The sequence below is a fragment of the Lissotriton helveticus genome, chromosome 5_1, assembly GCF_964261635.1.
Source record: "Lissotriton helveticus chromosome 5_1, aLisHel1.1, whole genome shotgun sequence".
Classification (NCBI taxonomy): Eukaryota; Metazoa; Chordata; class Amphibia; order Caudata; family Salamandridae; genus Lissotriton; species Lissotriton helveticus.
Window position 1 is genome coordinate 1,627,185,086 of NC_136065.1, and position 24,166 is coordinate 1,627,209,251.

Consider the following 24,166-nt stretch of genomic DNA (forward strand, 5'->3'; position numbering starts at 1 on the left):
ACGACCTTCTTCTTCGGCTCGGCGGCCTTCTTCGGCTCGGCGGCCTTCTTCGGCTCGGCGGCCTTCTTCGGTTCGGCGGCCTTCTTCGGTTCGGCGGCCTTCTTCGGTTTGGCGGCCTTCTTCGGTTTGGCGGCCTTCTTCGGTTCGGCGGCCTTCTTCGGTTCGACGGCCTTCTTCGGTTCGGCGGCCTTCTTCGGTTCGACTACCTTCTTCGGTTCGACGACCTTCTTCGGTTCGACGACCTTCTTCGGTTCGACGACCTTCTTCGGTTCGAGGACCTTCTTCGGTTCGAGGACCTTCTTCGGTTCGATGACCTTTTTCGGTTTGACAACCTTCTTAGGCTCGACGTGCCTTTTGGGTTCGACGGCTTTCTTTGGCTTGAAGGCCTTTTTTGGCTCGACGGCCTTCTTCGGCTCCATTTTGCTAGATGACGGGATACCGGAAGGTTTGGGTGTGGTCTTCGGAGCCGGAAGGCGGGGCTTCTGAAGCGGTGTTTCGGTCACGGCTAAGGCTTTTAGGCGATGCTTTGACCGGAGCCTTGTGTGGAGGTGGAGGCGGGGTAGGGGCTTTGGTACTCACGGATTGCCCCGGTGTAATCTGGTCATCGGAGTCCGACTGGTCCTCTACGGTGACTATTTCGAGATCTTCAGAGAACCCCGCCTCTGGGAGTTCATGTTCGTCATCGAATATGTTTTCCGGGTTTGGTGCCTGCTGCTGCATTTCTAGTCGAGCAGCTCTTCGGTTCCGAATAGTCTTTTTTGACCGGAACAGAGCACAAGCTGGACAGTGTTCTTCGTTGTGCTCCGGAGATAGGCACCTGTTGCAAACTCTATGCTTGTCACTGTGTGGAAACTTGGCTCAGCACTCCGGGCATTTCTTAAACGGGGTCCTTTCCATCAGCAGGAGGTCCAAGTGGCGTCGAAAAGGCCCAACAGCCCACGTTGACGCCCAGAGGGAAATGGAAGTTTTGTCGAGTCGAGGGGGATACCGAGTGGAAACAATACCGTCGAATGTAGAAGGCTTTAGCGTTAGAGAGTTGGAAAACTTCGGTCTTGAAGTTGGAGCTGTCGAAGTGCATCCAAACCCAATGGCGGAAAACAACAATCTGAAGATGGAGAAGATGCCCATGCGCACTGTAGTCCAGGGGAGGAGTCACCTATCTCGTGATACTTCGAAGACTCTTCCAAGACAACATGGTGCAAACATCCGGACCCAACACGTGGCGGCGATCTATGCTAAGATATGAATTCAGCAGCCCACATGCCTCGAACATGCTTGTTTAGGTCGAGACTGGCGTAGGCTGTGCACATGCGCAGTCTCGCCAGCGAGACTTTATGTCTCAGGGTAGCGAGGGTAAACCCCGCCCCTCTTCTCCATTGGCTGGCCTCCCAAACGGCAGCCAGCCATTGGAGAAGAGGTCTCTGTGATGTTCTCTTTTCGCTGTAAGCCCTGTCCTCTTCGGATTGAGCGGCGTGTTTTTTTCATTTCTTCCTCTCCTCTCCTCCAGCCAATGGAGAAGAGGGGAGAAAGAAAAACACGCCCCCAGTCTGAAAAGGACAGGGCTTACAGAATCCTCTGCTGCCCGTCTGCCCGTGTGTCAGCTGTTTAGGCATGAGCCTACCCGGCAGTCGGCGAGTCTCTTCTGTGCGATCATGCTCTCAGCGCAGCTCCTGACGCACACTGACCGCTTGTGAGCAGGCAGTGCACTGCCCACCTATCCAGGACATACACTGTGCCCGGATGCAGCGGCCCAGGCCTCGGGATAAGGACTCCGTCAGGATGGTAAACGACCACTTTAAGATGATTTACTCTTTAAAAGCAAAGGACGCTTATTTTACGCAGTCTGGCCGGAACACCCCGTGTGATCTTCCATTTCTCCGTGATGAGGAAAAGTCCGCGTCCTTAGATCGGGAGTTTTGATTTATTCTTGGTTTTATTCATTTTATTTTTAATTTGAAGTTCCGTTTTTGACCGTGAAGTGGGGTTTAGTCTACCGGAAGCCTCAGCGGCTGCCAGTCACCAGGAACAGTCCCTGTGGTCCCAATGGACAAGCGATGAGTGACCCTGTCACTAGTGCATGGCACCAGGAGTGTGCAAGGTAGCAATGGTGAACATCACGCATGGTTGTACAGTTGTGTGGCGCGGCCTGTTGTACGAATGTTATATACGTCCGACTGATATCTGCAGGGGTGTTATATTCTTTAAGGACAAGCATGGCTGGTTTTGTACATCGCCTAATGGAAACCCATGCTGCTTCTAGGAGTGTGTTGCAGAAGATAAAGGAGGCTTAATGTTTCAGAATCTCACTCGTTGGTCACCGGGACATACAATATAATCTAGCCTTAAATTTAAAATGGACTTACCTACTATCTCGTTTCGTTTATTAGACTGCCCACGTGCTCCTTAAGCATTCAGAGTTATTTTGAGTGTGCCACGAGGGACTTAAACCATAGTGGGGTGTTTCGGCTGCAATGCACGTGGTCTGTGGGGCACGAGAAACTGAAAGTTAAAGCAAATGCGTGCCTTGGGTGTTTGCAATTGGACTAAATGTAGGCTAGTCACATGGTGCGTTGTATTGTGTTGTGGTGTCGGAAAGGTGGTTCCGTTTGTAACCAGTGTCCTTTTAGTATTCATAACTTCTGCGGTTTGAGCCATGTCGCCCAAACTTGTCTGAAGGAAACTGTCATACCTTACTCTGAAACTTTGCTGTTTCCTGTGTTTGTGTGTCGCTCGGGGGTAACCGGACACGTGCGCGTTTGGCAATGCTATTTTTTTTCTCTTTTAAGTATGACCTGATTTTTGTGTCCACTGCATCTATTGCATTAGGAGTTGAACTTGTCTTAAAACTTTTAGTTTATTCTGCTGCAGGTGTTTAAGCTTTTCGTATGCAGGTAAGCAGGGCGTATTGTTTTATTCATTTCACTGCTTCCCAGGTCTTGCTAGTATGATTTATCTACCACTTTACATTTACTGTGTTATGGTAATTCCACCTGTACTGCAGAGTAAACCGGTATTACTTTGAATGAGCTGCTAATAACCATTTGAAGCTGGGAGCAGTATGCAAAAATCTGCAGCCGGTCATCCACCACCACATCCACCACCACCACCACATCCACCACCACCACATCCACCACCACCACATCCACCACCATCACATCCACCACCACCACCACATCCGCCACATCCACCACCACCAACACAACCACCACCAACACAACCATCACCACCACATCCACCACCACCACCACCACATGTGTGTGTGTGTGTGTGTGTGTGTGTGGGTGTGTGTGTGTGTGTGAAAATGCAATAGGTCTCGCATTTGCGAGAGATTAAGCTATTGGCATTGTAAATGACAATGCCATTTATTTATCTGTTTTCTAAACCAACACATAAATACAAAAATTGTCATTTACAATGCCAATAGCTCTAACTTTTGCAAAGGCGAGACAGTTGCATTGTAAATGCTTGTTTAACATTCCTGTGGAAGGTTAAAAAAAGTGCGCAAGCTCATCTGATAAGGAATGTCATATTTTGAGTCATTACATTGAAGTGTTATAGAACTTTCTGCAGCACTATATATCACGTGCCATATGTAAACAACGCCACTGGCTCACAAAACAGATGACTGAACTCATCTGCATTTGTCAGATCTCCTATGTAAGGCAGCACTGACCACATAGATCAAACATCTTTCCATCCTCCCCTAACTGCTGAGGAAGTAATTTATATAGATAGTTAGACTATATCACTTTAACTGTTATTATGTTTGTAACAGACTTAGAATAATGTATGTATTTTTGTTAGCTATTTACACATTTATCATCAAACATAGAAGTATATTAAAAAATGCTGATGTTATCAGAGCTTACCACAAAGGAACATTTTAAAGCATTTAACTGATAAGTGAATTACTCGCGAATTTCACAGCAGTAACAAAAATATATAACAGCTAGGGTGCTGTTTTACAACCTTTCTTACAAGACCTCTAACAAGATTTTCCAACTTCTGGGATCTGAGCCAGTGCGGGTTAGGAAGATCTGAGACTCTTTTCTAGGCAGGTTGCTCTAGCACGGTTAGAGCACATTTTACAGAAGCCAATATGAGAATTCCTGTCTGAATTACACTACCAGGAGAACGCACAGATAACAGATGACCCGGCAGCTCTCTCTGTAACAGGAATGAGCCATCACTGTCGAGGCCCCCTTTTGGTTTCTTACATTTCTGTCACACAGATACTTCAGGTTGCCAGTGACCACTGACCAGGGGATGGAAGACAAGGTGTTTAAGAAACAAAGGAAGAGATAGCAGCAAAGGCTCATCCTACTTACCTCAGGGGGCTCAATGAAGGCTAGCCAGTCAGATGCGTGTGTTGGCAGAAGTCCCATGGACTGACACTTATACACAGCCAGTGCCAGTCCCAGGAGATTTCCAATAAGATACACCAGGCCCTGCAAGAACTTCTGGTTCGAACTCTCCAGCATCTTGAAGGCTGGAAAAAAAAACTGAGTTAACGAACTCTAAAATGAGGAACTAGAGAGACAATGTCAGGGCCTTGGATTAAACTACCAGAGGTACTCAGTCTTGGAATCGCATCAACTACTGAAAGGCTGGACAGATCAAGGACGGACGAACAACGGGAGGCACTGGAGAGCAAGATAGGGTACTTTCACAGCCCTGCACTGTGCTAGTCTGTGGCTCTGTAGGGCAGGACAGGTGGATACTGTCAGAGTTCAGAACGAAATAGCAAATGTACTGAAAAGGAGGACAGAGGGATAGCAACAGAGCCCAGAACTGGATACAACTGACAGACAGTACAGCAGGACAAAGTGGTACTGTCAGAGCCCTGAGTCAGAGTAGCAGGAATGGCTTTCACTGCTCAGGGCTGGAACAGCTGTTGGTCCTGCAGGAAGTATGGAGGAGTATTGTCAGGGTCCAAAGACGGAATAGCAGAAAGTGCAGAAGAGATGGAAAGCAGTGCAGACAAGGCCAAGAAACGGAGCAGGAAGAAGTGCTATAGAAGAGGACAAAGGGTAGTGGTCGGAGCAAAAGAACAGAGTAGAAGGGGGGGCTGCAGTCAGTATAGGTGGGTACTGTGACAGCTAAGGGCTGTAATAGCACAGAGTGCTGCATGGCTGGGATGAGGTACTTTAACCAGCCGCTGGTGATGTGCATCAGCCAAGCACTGTGTGGGATCCAGTTCTGATATACCGTGGAGGGCTGTAGATCAGGGCTGATGCGCTTTGGCAATGGAGTGTAGACCTCTGTACAGGAGTAGCTGAGGGGTGGAGGTAAGCAGTAAAGTAGATCAGCAGAGCAGCCTGGATGTCACAAGAAAAGAGCAGTAAATAAAGGGACGTGTCAGGAATCCGATGCACTGGCACAGCTGTGCGTGTTCTAACACAAGCATAGCATTGGCTACTACAGGTTAAGTTGAGGGGCTGGGTTTTTTTACTCTGCAGGGCTGTTTCCATCATACAGAAAGAGGCTGGGATACTCACTTGCCGATACAGCCATGAGCGCTTGAATCGGCCTCCAGGCCATCATGCAGACCATCATGATGGGGAAGATGGAGATGGTGTTGCCTGCCATGTACATGATGAATAGGTTCATGGGGATCTGTTTCAGGGGCCCCAGTGCGATGTCCCAGCAGCGCTAGAAAAAAGACAGAGACGTTATCCCAAGCACACCCTCCCTTAACCAGACCTCAGCTGGGCGATCTTAAGGGCCACAGGAATTTTAGCCTAGGAAATTGAGCACAACCACTAAACTGTGCGCAAAAACTGGATGTCGACAAAATGTTTACTATTTGCCTCCTCAAGAGTCGGCTTTAGCCTGCAAGGCCAACTAGAGGTCTGTAAACATACAAAGTACTCACAATAGTTGGTGTATGAAGCAAGGTAAGATCGTCAACCCCTTAAAGACAATCCAAATCCTGCTGTTATCTTCCTCTTGAGAAACATGGAGGGTCACCAATTGCAATCGCAGTGCATTCTGCAGGAACATTGTGATTTCTGTAGCTCATCACTACCGACCTACTTATTGAACTTGTAACAGCTTGGGTACTGAGAGAGCTCAGTTGTCTATAACAGTGGGAGATGTCGCCGCCATACGACAGGAGACTGCATTATCAGTCCAGCCAGGCATCATCTTCTCGAACAGCAAAAAGTAGCTTAGCTTTAAAAGGACAAAGAAAAAGGAGGGAGGAGAGGGAGGTAAGGAAGATGAAGGATTGGAGGGGCAGGGGGAGGGGGGTCTTACTCGCTAGAGAAACAAAAGCTTCTCAGGCATCTCTTCTTTGGGGAGATCTGCTATCTGAATCCCACATAGCATCTGCAAGCACTTCATATTGGATACCAATATGGTGAAAAAGCGATTATAGTATATTCTTTCCCAAATTATGGTAAACAGAGTAATCCATCCCAAGGGCAGGCAGGACCAAACACCAACCCATCTATAACACACTGGATATTGATTTTCCTTTTTTTGCAAAAGATATGTAATGTTTAAAACCAAGGTACAATGTTGGCTTCCAATGACCCAGTTTCAGCTGTGCCACATCATTAATTTTGCCATCAAATATATCTACAGACTATATAAAGTACTACAATAGCATCCAGGTAAGTATTTACCATTATATTGTCATGTTTTAGATCGTCTATATTTTGTAACTAAATGTTTTTGTCTTTTTACGTATCTTACTTTAATGCTTTATTCTCAAATTATTTTTCAATATTATAACCTTGCTCAATTTATTTTATTTTAGGTATCATATTTTAAATATTTATTAAACTTTAGCCCTCTTCCCCCACCTCTTAGATCTATCTGTATACCTTTATCCAGTAAATGTCACCAGAACACACCGAAAACCGAAATGCAACAAAGGGCATATTATACTTGTTACCCGTTATGTATTTTTCATATTCTATGTTTGTTTTCAGTTGGTTAACTTGAAAAAATTTACTTTTCCGTAAAATAAATGGTTACTAAATATAGGGATATAAACACTGGACTACACCATTTGATTTTCTACACTGAAAAGAAGAGAACAATGTTTAATTATGCAGTTAACAATGTGAAGATTTTGGAAAAACACTTGTGCTTTTAAAAACATTCTCTGTAGAACGGAGAGATTGCTAAGCTCTTCTCTAAAAGGTGCAACTAACAGGTACTGATTTGAATCAGAATGTTTAGGTTTTGTGTATCTTTTATGAATAGATTGTTTATTGGCCCGAGACAGTGGAATAATGTGTTTCAGTCTTCAGAGCATGCATCTCTTCATTTTTTATTTAAGACACTTACCATATAATTTGCGGCATAATTTGCAGTTTTCAACCGAAAATATTGTTTGTAGCTCAAATGAATCAAAATATTACTACCACACAATGTGCTACATAATGGGCTCAATTTGCCTTTTCCTGGTGCATTCTTTAGGTAACCCTGCTGCATAATGTAGTCCTCCACTTCTGCATAATCTGAGACCAAGACAATGTTAATCATTTGCAGACTAGTTTGGGAGCGCTCACTAGGATGAAACACACTTTTCAAAGGGATCAATTGATACATTTTCAATATTTTACTAGTTCTTGTGAAATAATAGTTTTTGTAGCACTGGATTGTGCAACAAAAATACATGTGTGAGCGCATATATATAGATATATTATGGCTCCCGGGTTTATGGTATTTTTTATTTTTTTAACATTTCCGTCTGTATTTATTCATATTTCTGTTTTGTTAATTTTATCTGTATTTATTTTAGGTTTTGTGAAAAAAAGAAGCTGAAACTAGTATATTTCCGCATTTGTTTAACCAATAAATGTACGCTATTATTTGACTGTCTGACAGGTTGCAATGATATGTACATCCACAGATGGTAAATCTATATACATATACGAAAATGTTTAAGTTTTAATATTAACTTTATGCATCTCTACTGATCTTTAAGCCTCATTACTAAAAGGTCTTAATTTTTTAACTGCCTATAGTATACCTGTCAATCCGCGCATCTATTGGCCGGACAGTCATGGCTGACAGTATTTAAAATCACTTAAAAAAGGAACATAATTTCTGTTTCTATCCACATTTAAAAATAAATACAGACATGAAATTAAATGGTTTTCTGTCTGTATGTATCTGTAAAAATCAGTAAAAACGGAAAACAGGGAGCACATTCATACATACACATATATATATATATATATGTATATATATATATATACACATACACACACACACACACACACACACACACACACATATATATATATACACACATTTACATATATGCACGCAAGCACACACACACAAATAATCCAAATGGACAAACACGGAGCACTCAAGGGGTCAAGAGTCACTTTATTATTGCAACTAGATGCGTTTTGGAGTATGCCTTTTTCACTACTTCCTTCCCTGTGAAATCGACATGTTGACAACAGCATTTTTCATATGACATATCTTGTGTGCTCCTATTCGGGGGTCTAAAGATGGCAAACAGGTAGGGACTGCTGCTGTCCTCGTTCAAATACGATGTCTTTGGAAGCCATCTTTGGGTTGTCAATTATACATAGATCACAACAGTGGTGCCCACGTTTTTTTCCATTAATGACTATAGAGTCCCCTAAGTCCAATAAGCCATTTCACAGTAATAGATAGAAAACGTCTGGGTACGTGTTCACTTGTCACCACACTGACGGCAGAATTTATTCAGTCTCCTTCCCAAATTTCACCCCAACTAAGTTGCCACTTGTTCCCCTGCGGAGCTATATCAACTCCACAAGTTGCTTTAAATTAGTCAATATGCCCCTCGCTATGGCCGCAATGTAAATTCCTTAAGGCTCTTCATAATTTAGCCTCCACTTCTGCATAATCTTAAGAGACCCTGACAATGTTAATCATCTGCAGACTGGGTTGGCAGTGGTAATTTGAATGAAACTTCTATTTCATAGGGATCCATGAAATATTAGCAATTTTTCACCAGTTCTTGTGAAATATATACATAAATATATACTACCTACTGGCGGTGGCTAGTAGGTAGTTACAGTTAGGACCATTTTTCTATAGGAAAAGCATTTTTGACTTGGCCTATAACTTTGGCACCGTTTGATGAATCTTCACGAAATTTTCCCAAAGAAATGGAAAGTTGGGTTTTGTTGTATATGGAAAGTTTCATGGTGATCTGTCAAGCGGGATCTGAGAAAACAAGCGTTTGCAATGCAATAGGTCTCGCATAAGGAAAGTTTGAGCTATTGGTATTGTAAATGACAAATTTTGTATTTATGTGTTGGTTTGGAAAATAGCTAAATTAATAGCTTTGTCATTTACAATTCCAATAGTTTTAACTTTCGCAAATGTGACACCTATAGCATTTGTAATGCAATATGTGTTGTATTTACGTGACGTAGATGTATTGATATTACAAATAACAATGGCTTTTAATTTTTTTAAATAATTAATACTTAAATAAAAGTTATTGTAATTTATGATGGCGATAGCTTAAACTTTTGTAAATAACTTTTGTGAAGATTATGTTCAGTGTATTTTATTGTGACGAAAATCCAAAAACAGAAGTGAAATATTAACATCTTTTTGTGACATTTGTAATAAGACAAACCTCAGCAAAGTATCTAAGCATCACTAAGTGGTTTAGCAGAGAAATAGCTAGACTGAAACAGTCCAGCCAAAACCTGGAACGATAGTGGCACAAGTCCAGTTCTGAAGAAGATAAAATGTATTAAGAGAGACACCGCAACAACAGAGCAATTAAGAGAGCAGAAAAGGCTTACTTGTCTATAAACATCAATAAAGCCCCTAATAAAAAGGAAATCATCAACATGTACCATGAACAAACAATTGCTGATACCTTATAAGACCACCCATGTGCATGCACTTGTGGGTTCGCGTTTAGACTACGCTAACGCACTTTTCTCTGGTCTGCCTAAATATCTGGTATCCAGATTGCAAGTTGTCCAAAATTCGGCGGCCAGAGCCATCTTTGGCCTTCCACGGAGAGCCAGTGCCTCTCTACTGCGCGGCAGGCTGCATTGGCTGTCTATCCCTAGCAGAATTAGGTTCAAGGTCCTCACGTTGGCGTTTAAAGCCCTCCACTGCATTGGCCCAGCTTACCTCAGGAAGCGGATTGCTCTCTACGTTCCCCGGAGGAGTTTGAGATCTGCTGACCTGGCTAAAGTGGAGGTACCAGTGATCAAACGCGTGCGGATGGGAGGCCGGTCTTTCCAGTTTATGGCGGCCAGTCTGTGGAATGAGCTCCCTCTGTCACTCCGCAAGGCTAACAATCTCCTGGCCTTCAGAAAGGAGCTCAAGACGCGCCTCTTCTCCGCCTAACCAGTGGGTCTACAGTGTTTCTGCCGCTGGGTTTTTCTTGGTTGTGTTCAGGACTCTCTGCCAAAGCGCCGGGACACCCGATCTGGGTAGCCGTGCGCTCAAGAAATACAGTTCTAACATAACATAACATAACATGCAAACTACTAGTTTTTTTTCACCAAAATTTGAGCCACTCACCAACAATGCAGAACTACTCTTTGCCCCATTCCCCGTCCCTCCTACTATCTTTCTTTATCTAAATCAAATTGGTTTCAGACTGTAGTAGAGCTGATGAGCCTGGTCATCAAGACTAAAGCATTGTATTTGCCCATTGCCCTGTTCTCTCTCACCTGTTTGAAAGAATTCTTCATTCAGATGCTGATAGTAGTATAGCAGGAATGTCTGTATGACATCACTCACTCTAAGGTGAAGCCTCTTTTTAAAGTGACTTATACAGTGGCATAGAATGTGTAACAAATTACTAGCTCTACATTGATGGGTTTAATTTAGAACTTCAGATTCTGTGGGTTTTTTTGTTGCTTAGCTTCAACATTTTTATTCGTGTATAATGCTCGGAGTATTTTTAACTAGCTAACATTAGATTCCCCATGTTAGACTAATGCTCTGATTTGTTACCTTTGCCTCAAATTGTAAAGCGCTCTGATATACTTAGGGATCAAGTTCGCGCTATATAAAACTTTAGAACTAAAGCTTGAAACATTGAGATAACATATTTGAACCAGTTGTTGTTGAATGGTTGCACAGATTGATGCTGTGGTGGCGACGAGTGATGTTGTGGTGGCGACGAGTGATGTTGTGGTGGCGACGAGAGATGCTGTGGTAGCGCATTGTTATGTTGTGGCCCGGTGTGATGCTGTGGTGGTGCTGAGTGATGCTGTGGTGGTGCTGAGTGATGCTGTGGTGGTGCTGAGTGATGCTGTGGTGGTGCTGAGTGATGCTGTGGTGGTGCTGATTGATGCTGTGGTGATGCTATAGAGTGAGTGCGATAGATAGAGTGAGGGAGGGCCATAGATAGAGTGAGGGAGGGCCATAGATAGAGTGAGGGAGGCCCATAGATAGCGTGACGGAGGCCCATAGATAGAGTGAGTCAGGGCGGTAGAGTGAGTCAGGGCGGTAGAGTGAGTCAGGGCGGTAGAGTGAGTCAGGGCGGTAGAGTGAGTCAGGGCGGTAGAGTGAGTCAGGGCGGTAGAGTGAGTCAGGGGGGTAGAGTGAGTCAGGGCGGTAGAGTGAGGGCGGTAGAGTGAGGGCGGTGGAGTGGTAGAGTGAGGGCGGTAGAGTGAGGGCGGTAGAGTGAGGGCGGTAGAGTGAGGGCGGTAGAGTGAGGGCGGTAGAGTGAGGGCGGTAGAGTGAGGGCGGTAGAGTGAGGGCGGTAGAGTGAGGGCGGTAGAGTGAGGGCGGTAGAGTGAGGGCGGTAGAGTGAGGGCGGTAGAGTGAGGGCGGTAGAGTGAGGGCGGTAGAGTGAGGGCGGTAGAGTGAGGGCGTTGGAGTGGTAGAGTGAGGGCAGTGGAGTGGTAGAGTGAGGGTGGTAGAGTGAGGGCGGTGGAGTGGTAGAGTGAGGGCGGTAAAGCGCTCTGATACTCTTGGGTCCAGCAGCGCTATATAAAACCTTTTAAATAAATAAAAATAAAAGTGAGGGCGGTAGAGTGGTAGAGTGAGGCGGTAGAGTGAGGGTGGTAGAGTGAGGGCGGTAGAGTGAGGGCGGTAGAGTGGTAGAGTGAGGGCGGTAGAGTGGTAGAGTGAGGGGGGTAGAGTGAGGGTTTGAGGGCGGTAGAGTGGTAGAGTGAGGGCAGTAGAGTGGTAGAGTGAGGGCAGTAGAGTGAGGGCAGTAGAGTGAGGGCGGTAGAGTGGTAGAGAGGGCGGTAGAGTGAGGGTGGCAGAGTGAGGGCGGCAGAGGGAGGGCGGCGGAGGGGGGCAGAGGGAGGGCGGCAGAGTGGTAGAGTGAGGGCAGCAGAGTGGTATAGTGAGGGCGGCAGAGTGAGGGCGGGAGGGTGGTAGAGTGAGGGTGGGAGAGTGGTAGAGTGAAGTCGGTAGAGTGAGGGCGGTAGAGTGGTAGAGTGAGGGTGTAAGGGTGGTAGAGTGGTAGAGTGAGGGCGGTAGAGTGAGGGCAGTAGAGTGAGAGTGGTAGAGTGAGGGCGGTAGAGTGAGAGTGGTAGAGTAAGGGCGGTAGAGTGGAAGAGTGAGGGCGGTAGAGTGAGGGCGGTAGAGTGGTTGCAAATGCTTGTTACGTTCAGTCTCCGTCCTTACACTTTAGAATCAATTGTTTTTTATTGAGCAGTATATCAATACCGTACACAGCTCGGCTGCCTACATCCACCAGCCGGCAGAGCACGATCCAGCAACATTAAACACAGCCTGTGGGTCCACACCCCGGGGGGCGACCAGGCGAGAACACATGCATTGCCAGGAGGAACAGCCGCGATTCTAGTTGTCACTGCATTTTCAAAAGAACAGAACCCGTAACACAAAATAGAATCCACCCCACCCCATCACCTCCCCCCCTCCCTCCTCCGCATCAGCCTCTTCAACTCCCCGTATGCGCACTAAGTCCCATCCGCCATATAGCACGTTCCAGACCCCCAAACCTATTTGACTGCACCCTGAGGGACCACCGGGATAAGTTGCAGGATCTGTAGATACTTGGGACATGTAACCTCACGGAGGTCAAGGGAAAGAAGATGGATAAATGGTTCCCACAACTCAGCATAAACCTCTCCCTTCCCTTCCACACACAACGAAAGGCGCTCCATTGCCAACACATGCCACAGCCGTCTAATTCAGTCTCTCGGGTCAGGAGGAGCAGTGGATCTCCATTGCGTAAGGATGGCTAAGCGCGCTGCTAGCAAGGCCAGAGCCATCTGTTTACCTCTCATTGAGCGCAAAGGGAACGCTTTCGGATGCGGGCGCCCTAGCAGCACATGTTCAGGAGCCCTGGGAAATGTGACGTGAAAGGCCTCAACAATATCGTCAAGAACAGCCTTCCAGTAACGCTCTAGTTTCGGGCATTGCCAAAGCAGGTGCGTCAAAGTGCCCGGAGCTCCGCAACCCCGCCAGCATAGCCCTGAGCATTTCGGGTCCCAAACCTTAATCCGCGCTGGAGTGTGATACCAGTACGACACCGCCCTGTATGCCGATTCCACACCCGCCACATTGGACGCCGTATGCTGCGCGCGATAGAACACCTTCTCCCACTCCTTATGTGACAGCGGGCGGCCCAACTCCGTCTCCCAATGAACCTGCACTTTAGTACGCGGTGTTTTTGGGCGCGCAATGATCAGAGCGTATAGGTCAGATAAGTTTGCGGTCATCTTTTTTGCGTACCACCCAGCGTTCGAGCGCCGTCATGGGGCGGGACATATCAGCGATGTTAGGGGGTGGCGTGACCCAATGAACTACCTGCGAGTAAGGAAAGGCATCGGCATCAGAGTGGGAGAAGTAGTCCCGGCAGAGCGAGGAGAACGAAATCAAGCCCTCCAGATCAAAGAGGTGTCCCACCCTCTTACAGCCCTTCTCCCGCCATCGCTGGAAGACCGGGGACGAGCAGCCGGACAGGAAATCCAGGTTATCGACAATGGGCGTCATGGGTGAGGGGAAGGTGGTCCAGCCCCTACACTGTGCCAATTGATCCCATGCTTTCATGGTTGGCGATGTCACAGGGGACAAGTATAGACCCCAGGCTCTATGTTTCCGAGGGAGCCATAACTCGCACCAAATATTGCAGCCCGCCACCGCCTGATCCATAAATAACCAGTGCTTGCTGGAATGAGGCCTGTTCCATTCTAGAATAAAACGTAGACAAGCCGCCTGATAATACGCATACAATGATGGAAAGCACAAACCGCCGCTGGCCCCGGGGGCCGTACGCAACGCGGAGGCAAGCCGTGGACGTTTGCGATTCCATAGAAATTTGGTAAGCAGCACCTGGAGCTTCTGAATGGTACCCGACGGAGGGCTCAGCGGCAACATTTGGAAAAGGTATAAGATGCGCGGCAGGATCGTCATTTTGAGAGCAGCCAAACGACCAAACCAGGCGAGCTGCAATCGAGACAGCGATTTTGTTGTTTGCTCAACTAAGATATTGTAGTTGAGAGAGATTGTCTGTGCTATGGTGGGTGCAAGGCGGATCCCCAGATAAGGGATATCAGAGTGGACCCACTGGAAGGCAAAGTCCTTTTGAAGGTCTTGCACGTCAGCATCCGGGATCGACAAGTTGAGGATTTGGGACTTGGAGAAGTTGACCTTAAAGCCGGCAACGCCACCGAATTTGTGCAGTTCTACCGACAAGTGCCGCAAGGAGGTGTGTGCACATAAGTGAGAGGATCACGTCATCGGCGTAAAGGCTTATTTTCTGTTAGTCGGCGCCAAACCGAACCCCCTCAATGCCTCCGTTGGACCGCACTCTCTGAGCGAAGGGCTCCATATAGAGCGCGAAGAGCAGCGGCGACAAAGGACACCCCTGCCCCGTTCCGCGGGTGATGGGGAAAGGGGTCGATCTACACCCGTTCACCCTGACGGCCGCCGTCGGAGCCGTGTAGAGGGAGCGCACCCAGGTGATAAAGTTGTCCCCCAGTCCGAAAGCCTTCAAGACGCGAACAAGTACGTCTAATCGACGCAGTCTATTGATAAGAAAAGGGCCTGTTTGCAAGAGCGATGTACAGACTCCATGAGGTGCAAAAGCCTCTTCGTGTTCTCCCCTCCCTGTCGCGTCGGTATGAACCCCACCTGGTCCGGTTCTATGATGCCATCCATGAGGGGGCTAAGGCAGCCAAAATGCTAGCGAAAAGCTTCGCATCAATGTTGAGTAGGGAGATCGGGCGGTACGATCCACACACCCTGGGGTCTTTCCCTGACTTGGGGATGACTGTGATCACCGCCTCTGACATAGAAGGGGCCACCTCTCCCGTTTCCAGGAAGGAATTAAAAAGGCGGGTTAAAAAGGGCGCTAGTTCCATGCAAAACTTTTTTATAAAAAATGGCTGAAAAGCCATCTGGACTCGGTGATTTGGCCAGCTTCAACCGCGAGATCGCAGAAATGACTTCCTCAATGCGTATTTACGCTTCGAGCGCAGCTGCAGAGGTCGGAGAGAGGGGCGTTATTCCACATGAAGCTAAGTACGCCTGCACACGCTCTGTGGGTTCCCGGCTATACACGGTGTGGTAAAACCGCCGGAAAGAGTCCGCGATAAGGGAATCGGCAGTCTGCTCCACGCTGCATCCCTGATGGCCTGGACGGCTGCCTGTTGCGTTCGGGCCCTCAGCCTATGTGCTAACATCCGGCCCCCCTTGTCCCCGCTGAGGTAAAACTTACGGCGCAAGCGCAAGAGGGCGTATTCCGCGCGATCCAGGTCAAGATGTTTAGGCATGCGATGTTTCGTTTCCAACTCTCTCCAGATGCGAGGTGCCCCGGTCCGCTTAGTATTGCCTCTAAGCCCCCCACCTCGCTCTCTAACTCTTCACACTTCTCCTTACGGATCCGTGCTAGCGACGCAGACACCGCAATCAAGTCCCCCGAGCCACCAGTTTGAGGGCCTCCCACACTGACCGTAGCGACATACCGTCCCTATCGTTATCCGCGAAGTATTGGGTGATCGTGGCCCTCAGTCGGGCAACCACCGACTCCGAATTGAGGAGGGAATCCCGAAGACGCCATCCCGAGGACTGCGGCCTCTGGTCATGACATGCAATCTTTACAGAGATAAGGGCATGGTCGGACAGCGAGCGCGGGGAGATCTCCGCGTTAGATAAAAGGGGCATGAAAGATGTCGTGGCGAGGAAATGATCTAAGCGCGCATACGTTTTATGAGCTGCGGAGTAATAGGTGAAATCGCGTTCTAGAGGATGTTGAATACGCCACACGTCATGTAACCCTCCCTCGTGCAACCACTGCTCCCCCCCCTGAGAGAGAGCCCCCGCTTGATGCGAACGCTCCGCTGACCTATCCAGCACCGGATCCATTACAACATTCAAATCTCCCCCCACCAACACACACGCATCCGGGGAAGCCAACACCTCCGCAAGCGCCGTCTTCAAAAAGGGTTCCTGGTGAACATTCGGAGCATAGAAGGAGCCCACTGTGAAATGTGTGTTTCCCCACTGCCAAAAAGCGTCCCTTGATGTCAGCTACGTGGGACACGACTTTACAATGAGCTCTGGCGCTGATCAGGATAGCCACCCCCTGCTTTTTCGCTGCGCATGAGGACCACAACTGCACTGGAAAACGTTTGTCTCTCATCCTCCTAGTATCCTTGGAAAGGAGGTGAGTCTCTTGCAACAGGCACACATCCCCTTCAGCACCCTCCAACAGCGATAAAATGGCGGCGCGCTTAACTGGACTGTTTAGACCCTGAACATTCAAGCTAACAATTTTCAGATCTTTACCAATATTCGCTGTAAGGGGAAGAAAGAATTAGACAAGGCATCCGTGACTGTACAGGCGGAGAATATCTCAGAAAATCCCAGCCACTCGACCTATCCCCCCCCCCCCAGGACTGATGCGGAGCCCCAGAAACCAACCCCCCCCCCCCCCGACCCCCCAAAAACCAAAGCACAACAGTACAAAAGAAAGAAACATACGATAGTTCGTAGTGTTGGCCTCAAAGGCAGGGGAACATGGCAACAACTAAACACTCGTCCAGTTCCTGATACAGGACTCCTTTCGGCACCAGGACGTAGAGGAATCAGTCATTACCTGCTGCGACCCATCCCCTCCAACGCCAGCGACTGGCCCTGTTAGGCCGGGGAAAGAGGCCACACCTTAAGTACCTGCTGAAGCGTCCGTAACCTGGGCCACAGAAGCCACCGCGGCCCCACGTTCCATCATACTCGCTGACAAGTTGGGCTTCGCCTTAGGTGCAGGTTTACCCACTCTCTGCCAGTCGTCAGACCGTCGCCGTCGCCTGCTGGGAGAGCCGTCTGTCTCAGAAGAGGGGGCTGACTGTTCCAGCCCCAAGATGTTTCTAGCCGCCTCGAGGTACCGGACCTGGATAAGCTTGGCCTTCCATTTGAAAATGAGCCTGAATGGATGCCCCCAGGAATAGGGAACATTCTGCTCTCTGAGGTAGTTGGTGACAGGTTTGAATTCTCTTCGTTTCACCAACGTTGAGGCCGCTAAGTCCTGCAAGAGCAAAGGGCGGTAATCCCGGAACTGAAGGGGGGCAAGATCCCTAGCTTTTCTGAGGATCCGTTCTTTGAGATGGAATTCATGCACACATACTAAAATGTCAGGCGGAGGGGCTTTAGGTCCCCAGGGGAGACCAACACGATGCACTCGGTCCATTTGGACATCTCTCACGTCCTCCTCATTGAGAATGTGCAGGAAGAGGGACACCACATACTCACGCAGGTCCGACCCCTCGCCCTTCCAGGGCACCGCCAGAATCCGGATGTTATTGCGGCGGGACCGATTCTCTTAGTCCTCTGCATGGGCTTGCAGGTCCAGGTTTTGTTCTGTGAGGCGGATCACGTCTTGCTAAAGATGGTGGATATCTTCTGCCGTCCCCAGATCATGCTCTTCCAGGGTCGCGACCCGCTCCCCCACACCATCAACGTACTGTCTTACCTCGTGAAGATCAGACGCCAGCTGGGAGTGTAGCTCCGCAATGTCCTCCTTTATCACAGAGAACAGTTCGATCATGAAGGCCTTAGTTGCCGGGGCCTCCGAATCTTCTTTCGGCGGAGACTTGTCAGAGGCCGGTGTAGCGGCCTGCACCGCCACCTTCGGGGATCTGTCTTTCACCGTCCTCTCTTTTCTGATCCTGGCCGTCACCATGGCTAGACCTGGGGGGTCTACAGTCCGGCCAAGAGCCGGGGGCGTTCCTCAGGGCCCTGTGTACTGCTGAAGTCTGGCACCGACCACCCCCGGCCGCAGCGCGAAGAGGGGCAGCGGGGAACAACGGTCACACCCCGACCTCTCACCACCGTCCCAAACCCGCTCGCCCTCCCGGGGTTGGCTACCAGAAAACGCTGCTTCCCAGCCACGTGTCGCCCTCAATGCGGGCCAACCGCCGTCCGCCGTCCTACGGACCGAGTCTCAGGCACTCCGGGTGTCCCTTGGCCCAGTCACCCTTCCTCTTGCACTGTGATGACTCAACCAGCCCCTCCGCTGCGCCACTGTTGAAGGCCTCCCGTCGCCTCCCGGGCCAGCCGCACAGGGCGGGAGTTCTCCTCACCTCCACAACTGCCCAATGGGTATCTGTCACCACAGGGGCCCCGACCGCCGGGACCATAACGTCCTACACTCCTCCGGACACACTCCGCTCACCAGTGCTGGCCCGGGCGCGCAGGACCCTCACTGCACCCCTCCATCAGGGCCAACCAGGAGCCCTCGTAAATGTGTGGCCCCCACCACAGTCAGGCCTGTCGGGGAAAGGTCCTTCTTCCCGGGCGGCGCGGCCCTATGCCACCGTCAGGGACCCCAGGCGGGCTCAGCGCCGTCACGTTCAGGCCCCAGGGGGCACCGTAATCCAGTTCCAAGAGTGGGGGGGGGCCCCGTGAGCACCGGCACCCCTAGCACACTATAGGCTCCAGGCCCCCACGTGGATGGAGGCCCCTCCGCAGTCACTGGCACCCCACCGCACCTTGCCTTCAGGCCTGTCATAGGCCCCGGGCCGCACCAGGGAGTCGCGTAGCTTGTCCTGCCGCTCTGGTACAAGTAGGACCAGGACACCGCTCTCCACTCTCGCGCCGGTCTGCTGTGGGGTCCGGGTGGCGTTGCGAGCCGAGTACAGATGCCCCCCGGCGACCCTCCCTGTCTCGCCGCCGGCCGAAGCCGCCGGCCGGATTAGCGGTCCCACGAGCTCCGGGAAGCTCAGGAGTCACAGCATGCTCCCGGCGGGCCCAGCCTCCATCCGCACCCCCGTCGCGGGGACCCAGCCGGCCCTCTGCTTCGTCGCTGACCGAAGCCGCTCACCTCCCAGCTCGTGGCGCCCTGGGACAGTCCCCGATGCCACCGCCGCTCCAGGCACACCAGTTCTGCAGGGCGGCCCGCACCACTGCGGGGCCGCTAGTCACCTCGACCACGAGGCTCGCCTGGCCCACAGCTTGTCTACGCCGAGCTGGGCCACACCTCTTCAATCCGACCCGTATCGCAAAGTCACGGCACCGGATTCCGCCTGGCAGCTCCCGAACCCACGGCACCGCAGATTTAGGCCTAGAAGGGCACCCAAGAGGGCTGTAAACAAAGCTAAGTAATATTTGGCGCCGGAGGGACAGAAAGCACGTCCTACTCTGCCTCCATCTTGGCCACGCCCCCGTCATCCTTACACTTTATATATAAGGGTTTTGTAGGAAATGAACGGATGGGGTTTTCGGCCATTAATGACTCACCACCCAAATGTAAGCGAAATACAGCAAGGACAGAGGAAGCTGGGGCTTCAGGTTTTCAGAGAAGGCTAGGGAGAGAACATTTGTCGATATCACCCAGAGGGCCTCCTTTGTTCCATCTCTCGTTGGAGGGGGTGGGGCGGTAATGAGCATTGAGGAGGGGTGTCAGACGTGTGCTGGGGGAGGTGAGAATGAGTGAAGAGGGGAAAGTAAGGCAGGCCTGTAAGTCTTTGTGCCTTGAATATTCGTCTCTCCTTCCTTTGTTCTTTCTTAACTTCTGCGCTTTGTTTTTTTTTAAAGGATTGTGCTTATTTTAATCAATAACTGAGTCTCTTGAAATAAGGAATATTTTAAGGAAGTTACGTATGTGTTATTTTTAAATAGGTATATGCATTTTCAATTCAGTGTACCATTTGTAACCATAATCGTGCTCCGCTTGCCAGAAAAATAGAACATTCAGCTTATATTTTACCTTTGAAAATATTTACCAGAACTGCAGAGTGCATTTTAGCACATGATACATTCTGCGCTGCACAGCGTTTATTACAGTAAAATGCATGGATTTTTTTCTAGTAAAATGTAGGTCCTCGAACCTAAGAAATCTGTTTATTATTCTGAAGTGATTACTTGGGGCTAGGCACATTTTTCATTGTATAACGAGGTACCGAAATTAGGCAAAGCTACAAAAAATGCACATTGACTCTGCAGCAAGCCTTATGTGTCTAACGCTGCGCTCGCCCTATACTGTCTTAATTAATATTGTTTTTCCATTTACTGCTGTGTAATGTAGGGTCCATATTCCTAGATTCTGAACTGTCGGAAACCATAGAATGGCAGAGGAAAGGCAGCGCTGGGAGAAGGGCTGGGCAACCATGCCAGCATTCCGATTCATGAGCAGATAGTCCTGTTTATGGCCTGCGGAGCGCGTGAAGTGGCTGGTGGCAAATGGAATCAGAGCGGCCGCGGTCGCTTTGATGTTCTTGTCTTGTCTTGCTTTGTGGGAGGGGTAGGAGGAACGAATTCCTGGGCACGCGCCTGGCTCACATGAACTGAACACGATCCGCACTTGGGTAGACCCTTCGGAAGCCTTACTATAAATCTCGACTACCATCCCTACGGGATGGAATAGACGAGACCTAAAAAGAAGGGGGGGTGTATAAAAAAGTGTTTCCCATGTTAATTCCCATAGAGTCTTTAGACACATCTGCAGCCCGAACCGCTAGACGGAAATACACCATATTTGGCAGGAAGGCAGATTTTGTTCCAGAGATCAAACATTTTGTTATTTGGTGTAGGTCTGTTCAGTAGTTTTGGAGATATTAAAGACAAGCATTGGAAATGCAATAGGTCTCGCAGCATTAGAGTTAGTGCTTTTAGAATTGTTTATGGGTTTTTTGTTGTAAATCTTTAGCATTTTTATTTCTTGTAGCCAATGCTAAAGAATTACAAATCAAAAAAGCCATAAACAATTGTAAAAGCTTTAACTAAAAATCCTCTGAGACCTATTGCACTGTGTGAGGGTGAGGTGTTGAGGGTGAGTGAGGGTGAGGGTGAGTGAGGGGTTGAGGGTGAGTGAGGGGTTGAGGGTGAGTGAGAGTGAGAGTGAGTGAGGTAAGGTTTTTTTTCCCTTCATTTTATAGATTTGGTAAAGGGATGAAAGGCCAGGTTATGCATGACTCCTCAATTACTCATCTGCCCCTTCATAGCATTTGAAAGCAGGGGCAGGAGGTTTTGATGGAGATACATAACATAAAGTTATAGATGGGTAAAACGTTAATTAGGTGGATATTTTTCAATTCAGGGTTCTGAGTGACGTCATAGAACACTCGAGCTTCGCTCTTAGCTTGAAGCAATGACACTGCCTGAATATAATTTAATGTGCTGCTCAGAGCCACATTTTACACTGCTATGACTGATTCTCTGCTGCATGCCAATAAGTCGATTTGTGATGAAGTGTCACACAAAAGACATTGTTATGTCACATATAATGCAAACATGCAAATGTCACACATAAGTAAGTTGAAAACTTGGAAGCCCTGGACAAGAATTCTACCCAGGACTGCCTCCCACTGCCCCCCCCCCCCAAAAAAAAATGGGTGCTTGACCATGAATGTTGTGATGCAGCTGCTGTATTCGATATTACAAAGCTGTTTCATGTGTCATCTTGAATATTTTAAAATATTCGGTGACAGGTCAATGCAGACTATGAATTGTTGATTTCAGCAAATAATTTCAAATTTACCTTGTAAATAAAGACGGCCCTATTCTGTGTACATCCACAAATCAGTTGTCTGTGCAAACATCAGGACAGGAGGGCGTAGGAAGCCTCACCAAGCCCGCTATGTAATCTTATGCTCTCTTTTTAGCAAACAAAACGTCCAGTCTGACCTTATCTGGAAGGTGATTGGTTGTTTGGAGAGATTTGCGGGAGGATAAATGTACTGCGTATGGCCAAAGTGAATACACTGGTCCAGGAATGAGAGAGCACATTAAGGAGTTTTGGTCAACTAACGTTCCATGTAAATTTAAGAAACATTACCTCTCACACCTGACAGTTTACTGAAGGACTTTGTGTAGGATACTCTTCTTGTCTTTTATTTATGATGCCAATGCATTCTGGTTGTTGTAGTCTAGGTGTGCTTCAGGGGAGCTAATTGGACTAACAGAAATATTAAAAATGAATTAATAAAATAAAGCTGGGGACTAGACAATATAGCTCTGATTACGAGCGGAACGGACATGAGCGGTGCTGTCCAACTCCTGTGTAAACCCCTGTTTGCACAGGGGTCGCACTTACGAGTTAAGTATTTACTGCACCTTGTATTATCGGGTATCTCGCCAGAATTTACCCTCCAGAATTTAACGGGAAAGAGTATAGTGCTACCCGTAGGTGCAGATTTTAGTGTGATATGCACCAAAATCTTCATGTTGTTAAAAACATGCAGAGAAGCAACCAAGATTCAGACACAGTAATGAGGAAGGTGGAGGGCGGGGGCAGTCGACTGTAACACACAGGCTGTGTGAGTCGGAGCGAATTAAGTAACAAAAGAGCAGTGAGGGGTATACTGGCACAAGTAGAAACAGTATATTTTCCAAATACAGCAACTTAGAAAAGCACATATTTGACCAACACCAATGCTGTCGTAGGCACAAGGCCGTGTTTATGTTTGCACATAAAGCGTGGGAAATCAGTATAGCTAATACAATAAAGAAAGAAACCTTGTCAAAGGAAGCTGTGGTAGGGAATGAGAACAAGACGGAGGGAAGAGAGGGGAGGGGGGAGGAGAAATGCGACACGGCGGGAAGGGGCAGGCAGGATGACTCAGGGGAGGGGGCGGAGCGGGGCAGAGCGGCATGTGGGTGTGAACAAGCCGGGCCTTTCAGACACAGTAATGAGGAAGGTGGAGGGCGGGGGCAGTCGACTGTAACACACAGGCTGTGTGAGTCGGAGCGAATTAAGTAACAAAAGAGCAGTGAGGGGTATACTGGCACAAGTAGAAACAGTATATTTTCCAAATACAGCAACTTAGAAAAGCACATATTTGACCAACACCAATGCTGTCATAGGCACAAGGCCGTGTTTATGTTTGCACATAAAGCGTGGGAAATCAGTATAGCTAATACAATAAAGAAAGAAACCTTGTCAAAGGAAGCTGTGGTAGGGAATGAGAACAAGACGGAGGGAAGAGAGGGGAGAGGGGAGGGGGGAGGAGAAATGCGACACGGCGGGAAGGGGCAGGCAGGATGACTCAGGGGAGGGGGCGGAGCGGGGCAGAGCGGCATGTGGGTGTGAACAAGCCGGGCCTTTGAAGTGAAGCTAAGCTTCACTTCAAAGGTGTCGGAGGAATGCGGGCGGCTGTGCACGCGCTTTTAAGCTCAATGCACATGCGCATTGAGCTTAAAAGTCACGGGCACTGCAAGGAATCGCCACGATTCCTTGCAAGTTAGATAAAGTGTGGATGAGCCCCTATAGTCTCGCTTGCTCGATGCGCATGCGCATCGACAGGCGAGACCTAAAAAAACAAATTTGTATATCTGAGCGGAGCCTAAGCACATATCTCATGGTGGGATCTGATTGGCTGCCTACATTTTAACCCTATAGTATTGGCAGCCTTCTGGGGATCAATATACATGATAGCACCCAATTGAAATGCATTGTAGTGAACGGCAGGGTTTGAGGGTCACAAAAGTAGAACGTACAAAAGGGTGATAACAGATTTTAGTTACAATATAAATCATTTGTGGATGGTACTGTACCATACTAAATTCAGGAATTGTGGTGTGTTCTAAGGTGATTTTACCCTGTGAAAAAGCCTTCAACTGGCATTTCATGAATCATGTTTGAGAAACATCTATTTTTTCATGATTTTCCCACAGAGATTATGGAAGGTACTCCAGAAGCTAAAATGAGAGCATGTTTTCTGTAAATTCACACTATCTTTCTCAGTCATATGAAAATGAAGTCTGACATTCTGAGCAACCCATATACTTCAAATAACAGCAGTTCTAC

At 48.3% G+C, this 24,166-nt stretch overlaps 1 protein-coding gene across 2 annotated transcripts in view; it reads right to left on the bottom strand.

Annotated features, from left to right (window-relative positions):
- The window catches only part of EMC4 (ER membrane protein complex subunit 4), a 153,795-nt gene that overhangs the window by 17,963 nt on the left and 111,666 nt on the right, over positions 1–24,166 (bottom strand). For both annotated transcript variants that reach the window (XM_078644825.1, XM_078644826.1), the window contains exons 4-5: positions 5,499–5,652; positions 4,329–4,489 (exon numbers count right to left, since the gene is read on the bottom strand). In XM_078644825.1, coding sequence (XP_078500951.1) covers positions 4,329–4,489; positions 5,499–5,652 — 315 coding nt within the window. The remainder of the gene's footprint in view (positions 1–4,328; positions 4,490–5,498; positions 5,653–24,166) is intronic.